Below are 20419 nucleotides of genomic sequence, written 5' to 3'. Positions count from 1 at the left end.
GTAGTTGTGGCTCACGGGCCTAGTTGCTCCGCGGCATGTGGGATCTTCCCAGACCAGGGCTCGAACCCGTGTGCCCCGCATTGGCAGGCAGATTCTCAACCACTGCGCCACCAGGGAAGCCCCGTGACTCATTTTTATTTTGTCTTTCCTATCTGCCATCCAAGATGGAGTGTCAGCTTCATTTTAAGGAGGGTGACCCTGGAGTTTGTAGGACTGACAGTCAGCTGTGTTAGGAGTTACGTAGGTAATTAGCTCTCAGTTGTTTATAGCTAGTGAGAGAGAGAATACTTTTATCCTACCATTCTAGGCATGAGTCTGAAATTAATTCTGAATGGTTGTGAGACCATGGAATTAGAAAATGATGATTTATATGAGGTAAAGACTGTACTTATTGCTGGTGATAATAGTCATCTTTTCTCTACTCCTATACACTGCATAGGGAAAGAAAACAACCAAATGAATATCTGAGTATATTTACGAAGGGTGCAAGAAGAATAGGTGCAAAGAAGCAATAAACCAATGACACTATACATAGCAAATAGCACCATAAGTTTGGAATTTCCTGAAATCTTTCCTGTCATTCAGAGATTTATGCAACAAATATACTACAAAAATACTACAAAAAATACCAGATATACAATTCTAGTACAAATCTATATATTGGTATAGGGGCATAAAGGATAACAGTGAATAAACCATGCATAAGTATATATGGCTGAGTTGCTCATAGTGTAACAACACTTCCCAATATTAAAAATTTCATATTAATTTAAAAATACAGATTTATATACATAGAGAGAGATGTATTATGTAGGTATGTCTGGGTACTATTATGTACAAACACACATACCTAACATGTAAAACATGTTATGCTGGCCACTAGATGGGCACTGATGCTAGAATTACATTTAATTTTGCTTTAAATAATTTTGACTTAAAATTTTTGTTTTAAAATGTATCATATTTGTAGAAAAATAGTGTCTCTTTCTTTTTAATTTAATACATAAGTTTGAATGTTTTAGAAAAGTAACTTCTTGAAAACAATTGTAATTTTCAATGTTTTTCATTTTCTTTTAGTTATGCTTTTGGATGAAATGTAACATTTTGTGCATTTTGAATAATAACTGATGTGTGATTTTTAGTCCTTTGGAATGTACAAATTGAGATTATGATAGGAATAGATAACAGAAAAGTGCAGATCAAGAAAAAAAAAAGAAATGGAAAATCTTCAAAGGAGCTGTTTGCTTGAAATTTTAAAAATCTAGAAACAATGGAAGTGAGCGTACTTTTCTTGAATATGCTCTGTGTAAAATTTACAAGTAAGGCACTATATTTTCTTTATTTAATGAAGATTTACCAGTTAAAACATAAAAATAAACAACAGGTCAGATGAAATCCCAGCAACCTCATTTTCTTTAATAACTGAAAAGGTAAATATCAGCCCAAAACAATGAGAATGAAAAAGAGAATTATCCACATCAAATTCACAGCTCAGAAGAAACAAGTACACTCTTTAATGGTCTCCCCATTAAAGGATGAAGAAAACTACATTTATAAAATAGGCAAATTGAAAGAAAAAGACAAAAATTACTGTGTTTTTCAGATTATGATCTTAGAAAATGGCTGTCACATCCTTCTGACAGCATGAGAGTGTTTTTAGTAAAACACAGTCTGACTAAAATTAATGATTATATAATTTTACTGGATACACACAGATGAACATTTAGTATTTAATTTTACATAAAAATTATTTTAAATGGAGAAAAATTGTAGAGATTGGCATTTGTATTCTAAATCAATGGCAAAGAATTGCTACTATATTTATATGTTTCCCAACTAATCTTCAAATCCAGCCTTGACTAATGAAGGTATCCATAACTGGATACACAAGTTTCTTATTAGAGAAACACAAAATACCACTTTCCAATAGAAAAAATAAAAATAATTCAAAAATGCAATTACTAGTATTCAAAAGTCTGAGTAAATATAAATAAATAACATTCAACAAAGATAAGTAAATGCCAACATATTACTGCCAGTATAGAAAATAATAATATCACATGTTTAATATAAGCTGAGCATAGAATGCTTTTTATGGCACAAAAAGAACAATACTTACAGAAAGGAAAGGAAAAAACTCAGTTTATTAGAAATTATTTCCAAATTTGTTACAAGCAAAACTGATCATGTAAAATAGAGTTAAAATTAAAAATAATGAGTTTTACTATCTGGGATGGAGAAATAAATATTAGATTACTAGTTTATGAGTAATAAAATAAGAAATTATAAATAAATAAAGAGTAAATACTATTCAATTCAATTTGATTGTAGCAAGGACAAAAGTTATGTTGAAAAACTAGTATTCATTATAATTATTTTTGAATTCCCAGAAGAAAATAATAGAGTTGAATTCATTGGTTTTACACCTAATGTATCAGGTATGCATTCTGACTTAAGAACTAAGAAACAATTTTCAGCATTGGTGTAAAAGATTTTCTATAGCTATGATAACAGTGTTAGCATAATTAATAATTTAAAATGTATATAAATTAGAATCTGGGCCAAAAACCCAGGAACATGTACAGTATATAGTTAGATTTTGTTGCTAGGAGACATGGCCATGACTTACTAATAGCAATGACATTCCTTAGAAAAATTTAGAGATTACATACAGTTTTTTTATCTGTCCAAAGATGGAACAAATAACTTGATAAAACAAATTTAAAATATTGACCTCATAAATACACATGGAAACATGATGATAATGTTAACTAAATACTATTAAAGCAATTGGATTTGATTAGGCAAGATATGAGTTGTTGTAGAAGACTAGAGATAAACTAACAGAAGACTCTCAAAGAGTGAAACGTGATCTTAGGTGAAGATTTAAATTAATAGTGAATATGTGCTATTAAGTTATATACTATGAACTGTTGCTTGTTAGTAAAAAGGTTAACAGAAGCGTACCAAAAAAAAAAAAAAATCTAAATTTGGCTATTACACTTTTTAAAAGTTAAAAAAATACGTATTAAAAACTGATTATATAAAAAAACTGTTTATATGTGTTTTTAAATCAATAGAAACTACACATGAAATATGCAGCAAAAATGACATTGCAACAAAATATAAGAGTTTAGAATAAGGAAACAAAAATGTTTTAAGCCTATAGAGAAAGAATATTACAATAATCACCAATTTCTACAGAAACTGGTTCCCGGTCTTTTTTTTTTTTTTGCAGACGTATTGAGATAATATCACATACCATAAACTTCACCCATTTAAAGTGATCAGTTCAATGGTTTTTAGTATATTCACAGAGTTGTGCAACCATCACCATAATCTAATTTTGTCATATTTTTTAATCACAGATGTATTGATATAATTCACATACAGTAATATTCACCTTTTTAAAGTGAACAATTCAGTAGTTTTTAGTATATTCAGAGTTGTGCAACCATGACCACCATCTAATTCCAGGACATTTCCATATTCTGCAAAGAAACCCCTTACCAATCACTGGTCACTAGTCACCAGCCACTAGTTATTTCTCCCTTCTCCCCTGCCCAAAAACAACTTTTCTCCACTCCTGAAAAACACTAATCTACTTTCTGCCTCTGTGTATATATCTTTTCTGGATATCTCATATAAATAGAAATATGGCCTTTTATGTCTGTCTTCCTTCACTAAACAATGTTTTCAAGTTACATCCACCTTGTAGCACATATCAGAACTTCATTCCTTTTTATGACCCAATAATATTCACATGTATGGATGTACCACATTTTATTTAACCATTTAACAGTTGATGGACATTTGGGTTGTTTCCACATTTTGGCTATTATAAGTAATGCTATTATGAACATTTGTGTACATGTTTTTGTGTGGGCATATGTTTTCAGTTGTCTTGGATATACACCTAGGAGTGGATTACTGAGTCATATGATAACTCTATTTTAACTTTCTGGGGAACTGCCAAACTAGTTTTTAAATTAGTAGCACCATTTTACATCCCCACGAACAATACATGAGGGTTCTAATTTCTCCATATCCTTGTTAACACTTGCTATTATCTGTCTTTTTGATTATAGCCATCTTAGTGTGTGGCAAGTGGTATGACAGTGGTTTAGATTTGCATTTCCTTAATGACTAATGATGTTGAGCATCTTTTCATGTGCTTATTGGCAATTAGTAGAGCTTCTTAGGAGAAATGTTTATTCAAATCCTATGCCACTTCATAATTAGACTTTTTAAAATCTTTGCATTGTTGATTTGTATTTCTTGTCACTTTAAGATTAAAATATAGTCATATTTTTCTTGAATAAATTTGACATATAAGCTGTGTAAATTTAAGGTGTACAATGTGTTACATTGATACATTTACGTATTGTAATATGATTGCATTTGTAGCAATATTTATCCCACTATGTAATTACAGTATTGTTGTCTATATTCATTATACTGTGCATTAGATCTTTACGATGTATTTACTACTCATTGAAAGTTTGTACCCTTAAACTATAGCAATTAAATTATAGTCCTGATAGAATAGAAATTTGATAAAATTGAAAAAAATACTGCTTTTTGGTTTGCCTTATAGCATTCAACTTTTAAAAATTTGAGAGAACAAAATATGTAATACAGATGGATCCAAATATCACTTTAAAAAGATGGTGAAAAGATAATAGATATGATAACAATTCAATACATAAAATCAAAATATTCTGAATATTTTCTATGATTTGATAATTTACCTATGGACCCCCTTATATTGTTTGAACATGATATGTTAAAAAATCCATAGTTTGTTTCTGAATTTAAATATTGCTTTACAAAATTTGTTGGCAATTTCAGTTACTACTGCCTCAGCAGGGCAAAATTATTCAAAAAATTACCACCAATCTAAAAAGTCTATCTGGAAAAGAAGTGTGGGCACCTATCACCAAATACTGCCAACTGAACCAAATAGATTAAAAGCCCTAGAACATTATTAAGAAGATTGTACAGAGAAAATATAAACCCAAATTATAAATGTCTGAGACTGTAAGAGACTTAAAATGACCCTTGGTTCCCTTCCTTTGGTAGGCATGCAGCAGAGGGAGAAAGACACTCAGAACATAAGGAAAACATATTCCTAACGAATGCCCACTGCAGGTGGGACAAATAGGGCACAGCCAAAGATCATGGAGAAAAGTAATGGACTTGAGACTTCTCTGGTGGGAAGCAAAATCAGGGTCTAATCCAGGAACATTTCCATCCCATTCTAGCTTTCTAAAGTAGAAGGTCCTCACCACCTCTGCCTGGTAAGATTTCAGAAGAGTTGTATATCAGATTAGTGTCTGCCATGGATTTTCTATTCTTCTCCTTTCCAAAGGGAAGTGTTTAATACAGTTACTCTGTCCATGTTCTACTATTGCATATTTGGAGAGCATGGAAAATAACTTATCTTTTTATTTGTGAGTGTCCAGAGCAAGAGAAATCACACTCAGATTTGATGTGGAATCTCCTGCATCATTCCCAAGGAGCCTAGGCTTTGAATTTGATATCATGGCAAAATGGGACTTTGGAGTTGACTTCTTTGGGAAGGACTGAGTATATTTTGCCTGTGAGAAGTAGAGTGAGTTGAATATTTTGGTGACCCAAAGGGCAGAAAGTGATAGTCTGTAATGCTGTTCACCATATATGTCCAGCTTGCAGTCTCCCGAGCATGCAGAGGATTATACATCCTGTCCCATTTGTTGTTGAGTAGAGCATGTGACCAAATCAGGTCAGTGGGTTACCCTGGAAGTGGGATGTGATGACCAGCAATGTTTGAGATAGTAGCTGCTCCATCAGCCTGAGTCCAGAGAGGGTAAACCATGAAACAAAGCTCACAGCCAATACCCAACAGTCAGGTGCATGAGTGAGAAATAACTTGTGTTGTTATGAGTCATACAGAGATGGGAGTTGTTTACTACATTATAATGTAGAGTTTCCCGATGGCTATAGTGACATTAAACACACGGGCTTCTTTAATGAAAATGAAGCCTTCTCCAAATTAAATAAACATTTAATGGTTAAACTGGTGAGGGAACCTTATGAATCATGCATATTGTCTCAAATTTGTTTTTGAAATTTGTTGGTCCTGCGATGAAGCTCAGACCCAGAAAAGTACGATGTTTTTCCCTGCGAAAAGCAGGTGAAGTTCTGAATTTGGTATCTTTTATTCCACTTCCAGTATTAACAGTCACTGCTCTGGTACGATGACTTTAGAATAACAGAAGTTAATGTGGCTCTTTGCTCCCAGCTTCTCCCCAGGGTACTTGGCAGTTTCTCTTCATCTTCTGGTTGCTTTCTCAAAACAGCTGGAACTTAATTCTGAAAATACAGAGAGACAACATTGTCCTACAGCTTTTAATTGCCAGTTAAGCAGGTTTCAATTTATGAATCCATCTCGTATGTGATTAAAGTGGAGTTTTGTGGGTATTTTTTTTTTAAGGTTTTTTAAACACTGTGAATACTTTTCCACATTACTTACCTGAGTAGGGAGGGTTAATCCCACACTCCCCAGTCTCCTATAAGGCACATCACCCTCTTGCATAGTGGTTCTTAAACTCTGCACATTATATCATGTGGGAGCCTTAAAAAATTCTGATGCCCAAACACACCCTGAATCCATCAAGTGTAAATACTTTGGAGAGTGTGAGAATTAATTTCATGTGTCAATTTAACTGGGACATGAGGTGCCCAGATATTTGATCAAGCACTATTCTGGGTGTTTCTGTGAGGGTGTTTTTAAATGAGTTTAGCATGTAAATTGATAGACTGAGTAAAGCATACTGTCCTCCCTAATGTGAATGGGCCTTACCCAATCAGCTGAAGGCCTGAATAGAATAAAAAGGCTTACCCTCCCCTGCACAAGTGCGAATTCCTCCTGCCTGACCGATTTGAGTTGGAACATTGTTTCTTTGTTTGTTTTTTCCTGCCTTCAGACTTGAACTGAAACATTTGTTCTTCCTTGATCTTGAACCTTCTGGCCTTCAGATTGGAATTTATAGCATCAGCTCTCCTGGGTATTCAGCTTGCTGACTGCAGATCTTGGGATGTGCCAGCTTCCATAATTGTATAAGCCAATTCCTTATAGTAAATGCCTTATAAACTATATATATATATATATATATATACACATATATAATTTTACTCATGTATATATAAAGATTTTAAAATATATCTTTATATATACATATGTACATCATATGTACATTTATTTTGTGTGCATCTGTATATATATATAGTCATGTGACTTTATGTGGCCAACGAAAAGTGAGAAGTTATGTATGTCATGTGTATATCATGCAAAAGCCAAAGGGTGAATCTTCCTATTGTCTTTCCTCTCCTGTGATGATCACAAATGTTTTAGGGACAGGATGCTCAGTGAGTCTGGTTCTTGGAATGAAGATGATGTGGAAGAACAGTGAAGATGACATGAAATGGAGCGCAACAGACCTAGTATGGACACGAAGCATGAATGAGATATAAACATTATTATCATGGGTTTTCTGTAAGAGTTTTTCAGCCTTCTGTTAACACATACACTACCCAGTCTATAAACTCTGGGGGCCATTCTGCCTCTGGGTTTATTGTGATGTGAGATAATATATTTTCTTACAGACTAAAGCATTTGGATCATGTGTTTTTTTGTGTTCGCATCTGTAATCATTCAAATTGTGCACCAAGAAAGCTCCTTTCATTTCTTCAAACTCTACTTATTGTCCTGTCTTCCTTGGGTTTTTCCTGGTATCATAGGACAGCATTATCCTTCTAGTTTTTGGTACATTGATATATATATATAAATATTTCTCATCACATGCATCAGAGTGATTGTTAATCTTTTTTTTTTTTTTAAATCGGTTTCCTTTGTGATCCTATGTATTTAAAAAAATTTTTTTTAAATTTATTTTTATTTATTTATTTTATTTATGGCTGTGTTGGGTCTTCGTTTCTGTGAGAGGGCTTTCTCTAGTTGTGGCAAGCGGGGGCCACTCTTCATCACGGTGCACAGGCCTTTCACTGTCGCGGCCTCTCTTGTTGCAGAGCACAGGCTCCAGACGCGCAGGCTCAGTAGTCGTGGCTCACGGGCCTAGTTGCTCCGCGGCATGTGGGATCTTCCCAGACCAGGGCTCGAACCCGTGTCCCCTGCATTGGCAGGCAGAGTCTCAACCACTGCGCCACCAGGGAAGCCCTGTTAATCTTATTTTTTATCATCTACCTGCTAGCCAATAAGCTCCCCAGCAGAAAGATTTATGTCTTTTCTATCTTTATTTCTCTGGCATCTAGATCAGTATCAAGCAGTTAAAAAGGCCCAATACACATTTTTTTTCTGAGCTAAGTCAAATAGTCTTATAATGTGGAAATGGTAATTCTCTCACTTATTTATAATAGAATTGTCTTCAATATTTCATCTACATACATTGAGAATCACATAACACAGTGTTGTGATTTTGCTTCTACAATCAAACAGGATTTTAGAAAGCACAAGAGAAGGAAAATTTATTGTCTTTATCCATATTTTTACTCCCTCCTTTGTTTTTTCTTCCTTCCCGATGTTACAAGTTTCCTTCTTTCATCATTTCCTTTTGTCTTAGAGAACTTCCTTTAGCTATTCGGTAAGGGGAGGTCAACTGGCAAGGCAAACTCTCTTAGTATTCTTTCATCTGGGATGTCTTGATGTCCTCCTCTGCCATCTGATTGGCATCAACTGATTGCCTTTCTCATTCAAATTATGGTTTTCCTGGGTTTTGGTATGATGAGTGAGTTTCCTGTTGTATCCTGGACATTTTGTTTGTTATGTTAGGAGACTCTTGATGCTATTTAAATCTTCTATTTTAGCTTGTAGTCACCCTGTTCAGATTTAGCATATAGTTTCTGGCCTACTTCTGTGGGTTTTAGTTCAAATGACAGTTTAGTTTTCATAAGATTTGTAATGCAATTCTGGCCTATTTTTTTTTTTTTTTTTAAACATCTTTATTGGAGTATAATTGCTTTACAATGGTGTGTTAGTTTCTGCTTTATAACAAAGTGAATCAGTTATACATATACATATGTTCCCATATCTCATCCCTCTTGCATCTCCCTCCCTCCCACCCTCCCTATCCCACCCCTCTAGGTGGTCACAAAGCACCAAGCTAATCTCCCTGTGCTGCTATCCTGGTGCTGCTGGGTCTCCTGCTCAATTCCTACTGGTGCTGAAGTAATATCTTGGCTCATCTTCTGCCAGGGGGGTGGATGAGAGCCAGAAGATGCTGGGCCTGGGTTTCTTATGCCACTGTGTGGAGGGCAGGAAAAGCTGGGCTCCAATGATACTGCCTCGAGATAAGCTGTGTGTCAGCTTATCTGCTAGGGTGCCTTTGTGCAGCAGTGGTGGGTTGGCCTTTGCGGGCTTTGAAGCTGCTGCTTCAGGTAGGGTTCAGCCAGCTGGTGCCCTAGCTATGGAGCAGGTGGTGCTGGGGCTTCCCCTCGGGAAGCCAGGTCTTGGACTTGCCCTTTCTCGGCACCATGTGAGATAGAAGGAAAACCTAGGAAACTCGCAGTGTTGTCATTCCTCAGGTCCTGAGTCCCCTGGCCAGCCTACCTTTTTCTTTTCACCTCTTTAAATCCTTTTATCATCGTCTGTTGAATTATTTCCAGGGCATTTAGTTGTACTTAGAGGAAGGAGTGGGTATACATTAGCCTATAGTATCTTGTTCCAGAACTGGAAATCTCTAAGTGCTTTTATGTATTAACTTATTTACTCTTCACAACTTCTTTGAAGTAGGGTAATATATAATCTCTTATTTTCCACATATGATAGGTTAAGGAAGAAAAATGAAAATTAATAAGATCCTGCCAAAGACACCAAGGAAGAAGAATATATAAGTGAAATATATACACATATATTTTTGTGTACTCATGCACACACACATGCACACACACAGTTATAACTATGATCTTGAATAGATTTATAGCTATAGTGCCTACTTTAATCACAAAATAAAGCAATTTAGAATGCATGAACAAGTTTTTAGAAGTTATTTTTATATACTTTTTTGAACAGCATTATGATTCACATTTTTTCATAATTTTTCATTACGTTGTTTGGGAAACCATACATGGAGATATTTTTCTGTTGTGTTATCTCATAATCACAATGAACAGCACACAGCTTTGTGAGTTGATATTTCTTTTTTTTTTTAAAATAAATTTATTTATTTATTTTTGGCTGCGTTGGGTCTTTGTTACTGCGCGGGCTTTCTCTAGTTGCAGTGAGCGGGGGGCTACTCTTTGTGGAGGCACACAGGCTTCTCATTGCGGTGGCTTCTCTTGTTGCGGAGCACGAGCTCTAGGTGCGTGGGCTTCAGTAGTTGTGGCATGTGGGCTCAGTAGTCGTGGCACTTGGGCTTAGTTGCTCCGTGGCATGTGGGATCTTCCCGGACCAGGGCTCGAGCCCGTGTCCCCTGCATTGGTAGGCGGGTTCTTAACCACTGTGCCACCAGGCAAGTCCCTGAGTTGATATTTCTTACACAACAAGATACAAGTAGTCAGAAAGTACTAAAGTAATATTTCTGGGTTTTCAGACACAACATTGTATTTATTGAATAAACTTCTTTGTTTATACTTAGAGATTCTTCTTTATATTATGGTTTTTCCTAAATTTACACAGACTTGTTTATCATTCATGTCTCATCTGCTGTAGAATTTCCATGTTGTTTTGGTGGGAAAAATATTCCTTTTGTCTTATGTAACTAAGGAGAGTGTAGCCCAAGTCATGAAAGAGTAATGAAATAATCCTATTAATATGAAAAGAAGGAGATAAAAAGGGTTGGCTCAAGTCAGATTATATTCACCCCAGTGATTCTCTACTAAATGTTTGTATGTTGTTTTTGCATTTACCATCTTCCATTAAAAATAATAGCCATAATGCGAATAAGAACAATAATATATTATTTTAGTGTATATAGTTCTTTCAGATTCATAGTTTGCAATTCATTAACATGAATTTCCTATGATTCATGAATTAGTGAGAGGCCTAGAGCTTTGGACCCTGGCTGCTGGGGTTAAAATCCTAGCTCTACCCTTTTCTAGCTGAGTGACCTTGGACAGGTTACTTAACCTTTCTTGGCTTCATTTTCCTCATCCCTAAGGTAACATGAGCAAGTTACTCAACCATTTTGTCCCTTAACTTCGTAATCTATAAGATGATACAGTTTTCCAGGAGGATTAAATGAGGAAATGAAGTAAAACACTTGGAATAATGCCTGCACATAGTAAATACTTAATAAATGTTGCTTATTGTTGTCTCTATTTTATACATGAGAACCATCTGGTTCAACAGATAAGCACATGCAAGAAATGGATACGCAGTATATCTTATACTAATTTATTTTACATTAAAATGAAATGAATTTAAATTTTCTTTAAATGCTTTTGCAGAGTTGCATTTCAGAGCTCAAGAAGTAGAGCATAGATAATACAGAGAAAGACATTTACTGCTTGTCACAGAGCAGTCACTTTGGAGCTCAGAGCTCTTATCTTTACAACTTCCCTCTGAATTTTAACATAACCCTTGAGGAAACTATGACCTCGTCCATTGAACAACCACCTCTTTGGACTAAGGCCAAATTGGACCTGCCACACTTTTTTATATCACCAGTGAGCTAAAACCGATTTTTATATATTAAACTTAGCAAGTGATTTGATGATAGAAAACACTTATTTTGGACCCCAATTAAATGAATGTTATCCCCCCGCCAAAAGAATTCCATAATTCTCATTAGTAGATCTGTATTACAAAAATTTGTAATCAATGGTTACATTTTTAATTACATCAGCAAAACAGTTGTGGAAATTTGTTTTCTTTCTTTATTATGTTAAGTGTCTTCATGATATCCCTGGTTTTGCCTATTGGCCTTCAAAACCTAAAGTACTATCTGGTTCTTAACAGAAAAAGTTTGCTAACTCTTGATCTAAGACATTAATGTGACTACTTTGTATGAGTAAATGGCTTTTTGACCATCAGGCAGGTATACACTTTGAACTATATTTTTCCAATAGTGGTTATGAATTACCTCTGTTAATCAGATTTGATTTTTATCTAAAATATATAATATTTAGCCTTGGGATTTGAAAATATTTATTTTGAGTTTATGTTAGATGACAGCAAATTTCTTTGTAATTTTAGCGTGATATTGTGACCCTGTATGAGAACAGTCAACCTTTTTGAAATTAGCAGAAGGAGCCTGCAGATGTTGTGAGGGGTTGCTGCCCCCTCTTTCCCAAATAACACAGAAAGATTTTTTTCTTCTGTGAAAATCCAGGAGGCATTTTTAAATTTAGTAAGTCAAAAGATTAGGCAATTTAAAACTATTTTTACAGCTGAATTTCCTCTTCCTCAAAGGTTAATTTCTTGTAAATTTATTTTAACCTCATAAAACTATTAACATTTTTGCTGTTTATTTTCCCTTGGGCTTTTAAATGTTAATGTGTTTTTTAACCTGCATCATTGCGACATCTTTAATGTCTCAGAATTAAAGGAGCTGAGACATACATGGTGAGGAGCCCAGGGTCTGGAACCAGATATTACTTAATAAATATAGTTACATTATTACTGAGAACTGGGAAGGATCTATAGTTCAACTGGTCTAATCCCAACATTATATAATTGAGAAAAACTAAGTCCAGAAAATCTAAGTGATATATCCAAAGCTTCCCAAGCACTCCCACTTAGCAGCATATCCATATTTCAGATTTTCATTTTCATTTCACTAAACCATCAACAGGATATTTTATTATGTCACTGGAAAACCAACTCCACCTCTTCAAAAGAGTATTATGGGACATAATTATCATGAAACTAATTGTATCCATCTTCTCTCTTTTGTTCTTGATCTTTCCTCTGCTCTTAAAATACCTTTCCCAGGGTTTCCCAGGGCTCAGCACAAGGAGCTACTTGATCATTGTAATAGTTAATTGAAATATCTAATCTATTCTCAGAATACAAATAAAATATTTTAGAAATGTTCACCTCTGAGTAGTAGTAGTAATGATGAAAATAATTATACTGCCCTTTATTTAATAAATAAATACCTAACAGCACAATACCTCTATACTAGCATAGAGGTATTGTGCTGTTAGTTTGACAGATATGATCTTAGTCTTCCTGATAATCATGAAAAGTAGGCATTTTTATTCCCACACATATGAAATATTAAACTGGAAAAAACTTGTGTAATGAATTTGGTACCTGGCTGAGACATAACAATTAGAACAGCTTGCTGAGATGGAAGCTCCTTCCATTTCTCAAGGCCATTTCTTTGGAAAATGAGCCTAAATTCTTGTTACCTCTGTGGGGCTGCCCATGAAAACATTTTGGTGCCCCCTAGAGGTTATCAGGAATGTACACTTGTCAAATGTCAGGGAATGGGACGCTGAAGTCAATTCAGCAGGTGCTACCTATCATTCATTGCTGCCTGAGTCGCCAAACTTGGATACAACCACAGAGGAACTCTAGAGAGCTGTGCTTCTCCAGCTTCAGTGAGTATCAAAACCACTTGGCAGCTTATTAGAACTCAGGTTTATGGACTCCAGCCCCAGAGTTTCTGATTGTGTGCTGAGGTGGGGCCTGAAAATGTGCATTTCTAACTATAATTCCTGGTGTTTCTGATGCTGCTGGTCCGGGGACCACACTCTGAAAACCACTGCCCTAGAGAATCATCCCAAAGTTTAAGTTAGCTCCAGAAGCTGGTCCGGTTTCAGTAATCAGGCACAGCTACTGTCAATCCTAGTTCTCCCCTGCTCCCTTTAGATGATGTAAACAGTGTGTGCAGAGAGATGTGGACATCTGTTTGAGGGTGACAGTTCCTGATGAACTACAGATTCCTTGATCTCTGGGAATTCCAGAGACTCTATAGGGTGGGTGTAGGAGAACCAGTTGAGGTATGAGGTCAGAGAACTCAGGTTCTGGTTTCAACTGTGTCATGTAATCAGACCTGGCTGAAGACCAACGTCCTCACCTGAGCACAAATAAAATAGCAACCATCTAGAATTACACTGTGGTTTTAACTCTATCAAATAGCTTGGAACCTAGGAGGCATGAAACAAATTTTAATTACATCTTCATCTCCGTGATGTTATGGTTCCATATTTACATTTCCAATATAAAAATATTATAAGAAAAATTATGTAATTAACATGAACACATTTTGCAACAATGGAAAATAGTAACATGAAAGTAAAATCCACAGAATGATTCTATAAGTTTCATGAATTCAATCAATGCTATTACTGTTATCTAACTCTGTTTTTACTCATATTTACCTATTTTTCATCAATCTCCTTTCTTATTCCTTTTCCCCATGTATCCCAATTTCACCAAATTTTCCTCCATAGAAAATGCAAATTGAGAGAATGCCTTCTCATTTTTGTTTCATTTTGGTTTTTTACTGTATGAGTGTTTAAATGTCTAAATTGTTTTCTCAGTCATTCTAGCAACTGGATTTTTTTCCTCAAGGTAATAGGGGACTTGAATGTTGAGTCTAGTGGATTCTACTTCTGTTTAATCCAGGTCGGGATTTATGGAGACCTCATGTGGTGACAAAAGGGACCACAGAAGACTTTCTTCAGGATGGGTGTAACAGAGTCAAAGAGAAATTCAGAACTCATTTGGGAACAACATAATCTAGAAAGAACTAAGACCTAGAAGCTAATGGTCCTGAAGCATGTGAAGCCTCCAAAAACATCCTGAAATAATACTGAAGGAATAATATAATTATATTTTTTTGAATGAGAAATCTGGTCACTCATGTATAAATTTCCCTTTATTAACTGAAAAGTTGATGACACAAAGAAATTAATACGCCATGGACATATTAATCCACTGGACATACCTTCTCATTCAAATTTGTATCAAATTAAAAAATATGTTTCTGTAGGCTGTGAATGTTATTTTTGGCTCTTTTCTTGGTTTTACACAGAACGGAAAGGGAGCCAGAGAAGGAATCAAACTTGAACTCATGTCTATGACTTGCATTGTGCAATGCTATAAATAGCATGACGTGAATATCTGGAATGCAAGATATGTTTTTGCAAGTAAAATACAGAACCATGATTCTATGTGGTGGATGAAGTTGAACATAAATACTCATATCTTGTTGCTGACAGGGTATCAAAGTTGTGGAATTAGGTTAATTAGTGTAGGGGTAAACATATTTCAACCACATAATTCACTAGTACGGACTATAAAGAAAATTCCCTAGGGGTGTGTGCGGTGGGGAGCGATGGAAGAATCTTTCATCAGTGATAGGTACTTGTTCTTCGTCTCATTTTCCTTACAGGAAAAATGTCACTCTGGCTTCCAATTTTCTTTCTTAAGGAAGTTACGTAACAGACCTTTAAGCTAAAATCTAGAAGGACAAATGAGTTAATGAATGTTAAATGCTTTTGAAGTATTTAAAAGAACAGAGGACTATTAAATCTGTGGCATTAAAATGAGTACTCCTCAGAGTTCCAATTCAGCTATCTAATGGGTACCCCGTCTTTGGAGATGCCCTCACAATGGCTTTTTAAGTTTTCCATGGCAGGCAAAATGACATAGGTAGAGGTAGCCATTTTGCAAAGATATTTCGGAAAATGTAAGTAGGAAAAAAGTTACTGGGGATATGGGAGAAATTTCAGATTGAGGATATTCTTGTGGTAAAGAAATCGGTCAATTTTCAGAGCACCTCCTGTGTGTCGGGCATATTGTTAGATGCTGGGAATAGAAAAATGAATTGGATGGGTCCTCTTGCCTTCAAGGGGGTGACAGATAATTACACAAATAATTACCACACTGTGAGTGGTATTAGGCTGGGGACTTGCACAAATTCCTGTGAAAGCGGTGAAAGGTGGAATGGAAGCAGGAAGAACGAGGTGAGGCGTTTTAAATTCAAGCGAAATTGTTGACTCATTTAGATGCCATTTCAAACAACAGTGACTTTGGTTTTTGCTGGGGGCGGCGGGGCGTGGGGTGGGAGGCAGGAGAGTGGTAGCAGTTGTCAGACACACATCAAACTAAAAAGACAAGAAGAAACAAGGAAATTCTCTTCCAAAACAGTGAGGAAAAAATACCCAGAACTTCCCTGAAATAAAGGAAGCCTTCTGGTTACAACGTGCGTTGCTAGGGATTTATTTTTTTCCTCCTTTCCTAAGAGAGTAAAATCACGCAGACACATTCAAGCCCTCAGAGTTTTGTGAGCATATTGTGTATTCAGGACGTCAACTGAGCATGGTGTTAAGTGCGTGACTATAAAGAAAGGGTTAAACGGAAGGGGGTGGGTCGGAGATGGGAAGGCTGGCGAGAAGGTTCAAAAACACCATTTTCCAACTTGCAAAAACTCTGAACTTTTAAGCACCCAAAAATACACATGTGTGTGTCTGTGAGCTCAGGCAGATCTATTTCGGTAGAATTTTTTTAAAAAATTTAAAATCGTAATCTCTCTGTCTCTCTCTGTGCTTCAAACACCGAGCAGCCCCCTTAGGATCGCTTGGCAAAAGCTGCAGCAGAGGCACCGGCAGCGCTACTTACGAGCCGCGCTCAAAGCCACCCTCTCGTCTTTCCCCCGCTGCGAACTACCGTCTTCGAGTCTGGGTCACCTCTGGGACCCTGGAGTTGGAGGCGGGGGCCCGGGAACCTCCTTCCTCCGCCAAACTTTGCCCGGGCGTGGGAGCGAGGGCGCGAGCCGCAGTGCGCGGGAACGCGCCGCCGGCCGCCGCCTCCGCCGCCTCCGCCCGGCGCTGGCAGCCGGGGGCCTCACCTCTCCGCTGCGAGGTGCGGGCTCCCAGCGCTCAGCCAGTGGGCGGTGCCGGGCCGCGCGGGGCGGAGCCGAGGGGGTGGGGGCTCCGCCGGGTATATAAATCCGGCGCCGGCTTAACTTCTGACTTGGGGTTATTTATTTGGGGAGTGCGCGGACGGCGGAGGCTGGCGGCGGCGGCGGTGGTGGCTGCCGCAGACGGTGGTTAAAAAAAGGCGGCGGCGGCGAGTGATGGGAGCGCCGTGGCTCCCGGGCGCAGGCGGGAGCTGCCGAGCTTTCCGGGCAAGGCGGGAGCGCTGAGGAGAAAGGGGAGCGTCCGGGGGCTCGCGGCCGGCTCCAGAGGCGCGGGCTGGGTTTTTGTTCGGCTGCGCTGAGCGCCAGGCAGCCCGAGCCAACAACTCCAGTTACAACAACAACCCACCTTCCCGCAGCCGAGCGAGACTAGGGCTGCTGCGTCCGTCCTATTGTTTAGACACTTGCCAGGAGCTCGGGAGTCAGCAGAGCCACCGAGTCCCCGCTCCCTGTCGCCGCTTTCCCTCTTCCCCACTTCCCTCCCCCAAGAAAGGGGCGCAGAAAGCCACCTGGAGAGGGGAAAGGGGCTGGAAGGAGACAGGCTGCTCCGGACTGCGGCCGCCGAGTCAGGTGCAGCGCCCAGAGTCGGGCGGCGTCGCGACGTCGGCGGTACGACTCCCACCGTGGCTGTGGGGACTGGATTCAAACCCTGGGAAAAGTTCCTGCACTTTGAGAAGGAGGACCCACTTGTGGGCTGTCGGGGGGAGACCGAAGGGCTGCCCCGGCCCAGGAGCCTGCTCTTATTTCTTCCACCTTTGCCATCAGGTGTCTGCTGCGGAGCTGCGGCGTATCCGGGAGACGAGAGGGGCTGACACACGCACGCACACAGGACTGCCGTTCAGCTGCCTCCTGGGGTCTCCTCGGATTAGCAGATACCACCGACCCAGCTGCCATCTCTCCACCGTTCGGAACGCCCCGGGAGGACCCGGGAAGCGGACACCTCCAGCTTGGCCTTTCCACTCTTTCTGGCCGGCCGGCCAGCCATTCCCTACTCAGCCTTAGCAGGAGCTCTCATCCTCAACTTGGCCTCTTGGATTTCCTCTCCCGGGGTCGTGACTAGTGGATATTCCTGCCTGCTGGGCGGCTCGATTGCCCTTTTGTCTTTTCTGCGTGACCCCGGGGAAGGCCCTCGTGCGGAGCGTCTCCAAGGACGCCGGGGCGGGAGGCGGAATTGCCCAGACATCCTTCAGCGAAGTGCATGTGTGTTTGCAAATCGTCCTCCGCTGTCGGTAGACGACGAGGACCGGCCCGGGCTGCGGAGGAGCAGCAGGCCGGTGGGGCAGGCCGCGAGAGTGAGCCTCGCCAGGAGCCCCGCAGCGCGGTCCCGCGCCCCCTAGGCTGCGCGTCAGCCCGGTGCGCCCCCGCGCGCCATGTCCGGTCGTCCAACGCGCTCCGCTCCCGGCCCGCGGGGCTCCTGCGCCTTCTAGTTTCGGAGAGCCCACTTTGACCGAGGCCACCATTCCTACTGAGCTTCCTTCTTCTGTCTCCTACCGTCCCCACTGGAATTGGATTTGCAGAGGGGGTCGGTGGAACCGGAACACCCCTGTTCCACGCGCAGCTGGCCCCTGCATCTTCACGATCTTCACCGCGGTTGGGAGCTCCAGGTCTTTTACCTCCAAGTTGATATTTGTGAGGCAGACGACGCGTGACCTCCTCCCCGCTGCTTTGGGGTCTCCCTGTAGCCTTGGCCGGGCCAACTGATCTTCAGGACCTAAAGTTGCCCAAGGAGCGCCTGCCTTGCAGGAGGAGGGTGAGGGGAGCTGAGAGGCGTGTATCTGTGTTAGCTTTACTGCCTTGAATATTACTGTTACTTCTATATTATCTTGTGCACGTTTTCCGGACACTCTGGGTTGCTAGACTCGCGCCAGGCACTGGGCCTCAGGCACAGCGCAGTTCCAGCAGAGCAGCAAGCTAAAGAGAAAACCCCTGGCGCCGGCGAGCTAGGAGGCGGCTGGGGAAGATGCGCGGCGTGGGCTGGCAGACGCTGTCCCTGTCGCTGGGGTTAGTGCTGGCGATCCTGAACAAGGTGGCGCCGCAAGCGTGTCCGGCGCAGTGCTCCTGCTCCGGGAGCACAGTGGACTGTCACGGGCTGGCGCTGCGCAGTGTGCCCAGGAACATCCCCCGCAGCACTGAGAGACTGTGAGTATGGGCTCTTCCTCCCCCTTCCTCCCCACCATCCGGGTCGCGCAGCCCCTGCGTCGAGACTGGAGGGACTGAGCGGCACAGAGAACTGTGCCTGGGGCAGTCCTCACTAGCTTTCCCGAAGGCGCATCCTGGTCTTGAACTCTCTGGGAGGGCGCTGCCCGGGGAGGGGCCACTGCCCAAGGAGGGGCGGGCCCGCTGGCTGCTGTGCTTGGTCCCTTCCTCCCGCTCCAGTCCCGCCACTCGCAGCCCTTTGCGGGCGAATTTTGTGAGGCTGCGGAGACGGGGAGATGGGGGACGAATAGACGCGGATGCCCGGGGCAAGGGAGACGCGACTTTGTTCCTCGGACTCTGTAAACGGAGTCACCTTGCGGTTGGGAACTGTCGCGGGTCGGTTCAGGGCCGATTCCCGGCTCTTGTCACCGCGGGGTGGCGCGAAGAAGGGGGGGTTGACGCGGGAGGGGGGGTACTCAAAAGAGAGAAATCTCCGCTCCCCGGCTTTGTGTCGCCCTCCTGGGGACTGAGGGAGAGGAGACGGGGTCGTGGGGCGGCTGAGGCCGCCCAGGGGCGCTTCTACAGGCCGCGGAAGGAAGGATGCCCCAGGACGGCAGCAGCTTCCGCGGTGGCCGCGCGCAGCCCCCCGCGACTCTTCCCCCGCCTTTCATTTCTCCTGGGAGGAGGCGGCGGCGGCGGCGGCGAGCCCCAAGGACCTGTCCGAGGGCGGAGGCTCCGGAGGCGGACCACGTCCCGTCGGCTAGGTGAAGTTAGGGCTGGTTCTCCAAGCGGAGCCGGCCAAGTCGGGTCTGACCAATTTGGTGACCCCGCGGCCCTCGGCTGCCCCCTTCGGCCCTTCCTGCTGAGCCCTAGTGCCCCCTTTCCACCTTTCTGGCAGTTTCTGCGTCCCTGCTCGTGGCAGCATCTCCCCTTCCTTCCTCTCTTCGCGCTCTGCTGCCCGCAGACATCCCCGCCTCCCTGTCTCTGTGAGCCTCTAATGAAGAAGTAATCGCAACGCGGGTGTTGACGGCCCACGCGCCGCTTGTGGGGCGCTTTCCGAGTTCAGGGAAGTGGAGCGTGGAGGCCGTTCTCTTTGTGAACGCAGAGGCCGCCGCCCCGCGCTTCCCGGGCGCCCGGGGCGCGCTCCCCTCGCCGCTGAGATTGGGCCCGGCGGGGCGACGGCGGCCGGGGCAACGCTCTCAGCCTGCGCTCCCCGGGCCCCTGCGCCCCCAGGCTGTGAGGGGGCCGGACGGCGGAGGGGACGCCTTGGACTTGCAGGTTTCCACTAGCGCGGCCCGCAGCGAGTCGAGTCGATCTCTTATCCAACCCATTTTCCTCGCCCTCAGTTTAAAGGCCAGAGTTGAGCCATTCCTTCCCTTGCCAGTGGCTGCCCCATCCCGAGCCCCACTGGG

General features: G+C 41.5%; 1 protein-coding gene and 1 long non-coding RNA gene across 3 annotated transcripts in view; one reads left to right on the top strand and one right to left on the bottom strand.

Annotated features, from left to right (window-relative positions):
- Positions 1-412: 412 nt before the first annotated feature.
- LOC309661219 lies at positions 413-16828 on the bottom strand. Its single transcript, XR_014263901.1, has 2 exons — positions 16574-16828; positions 413-6354 (listed from the first exon to the last, which is right to left on the bottom strand). It is a non-coding gene; the product is annotated as an uncharacterized lncRNA (long non-coding RNA).
- Positions 16829-16949: 121 nt separating this feature from the next.
- The window catches only part of SLIT2 (slit guidance ligand 2), a 380624-nt gene continuing 377154 nt past the window's right edge, over positions 16950-20419 (top strand). Inside the window, exons 1-2 of one of the 2 annotated variants that reach the window (XM_082462597.1) lie at positions 16950-17480; positions 17637-19010. In XM_082462597.1, coding sequence (XP_082318723.1) covers positions 18832-19010 — 179 coding nt within the window. In that variant the 5' untranslated portion in view covers positions 16950-17480; positions 17637-18831. Of the gene's footprint in view, positions 19011-20419 lie in introns of both variants that reach the window. The other variant, XM_082462598.1, reaches the window with a different exon arrangement.

The sequence above is a fragment of the Balaenoptera physalus genome (assembly GCF_965194825.1).
Source record: "Balaenoptera physalus genome assembly, chromosome: 5".
Classification (NCBI taxonomy): Eukaryota; Metazoa; Chordata; class Mammalia; order Artiodactyla; family Balaenopteridae; genus Balaenoptera; species Balaenoptera physalus.
The sequence above is the reverse complement of the archived record's forward strand: the minus strand, read 5'-3'. Positions and strand labels throughout refer to the sequence as shown.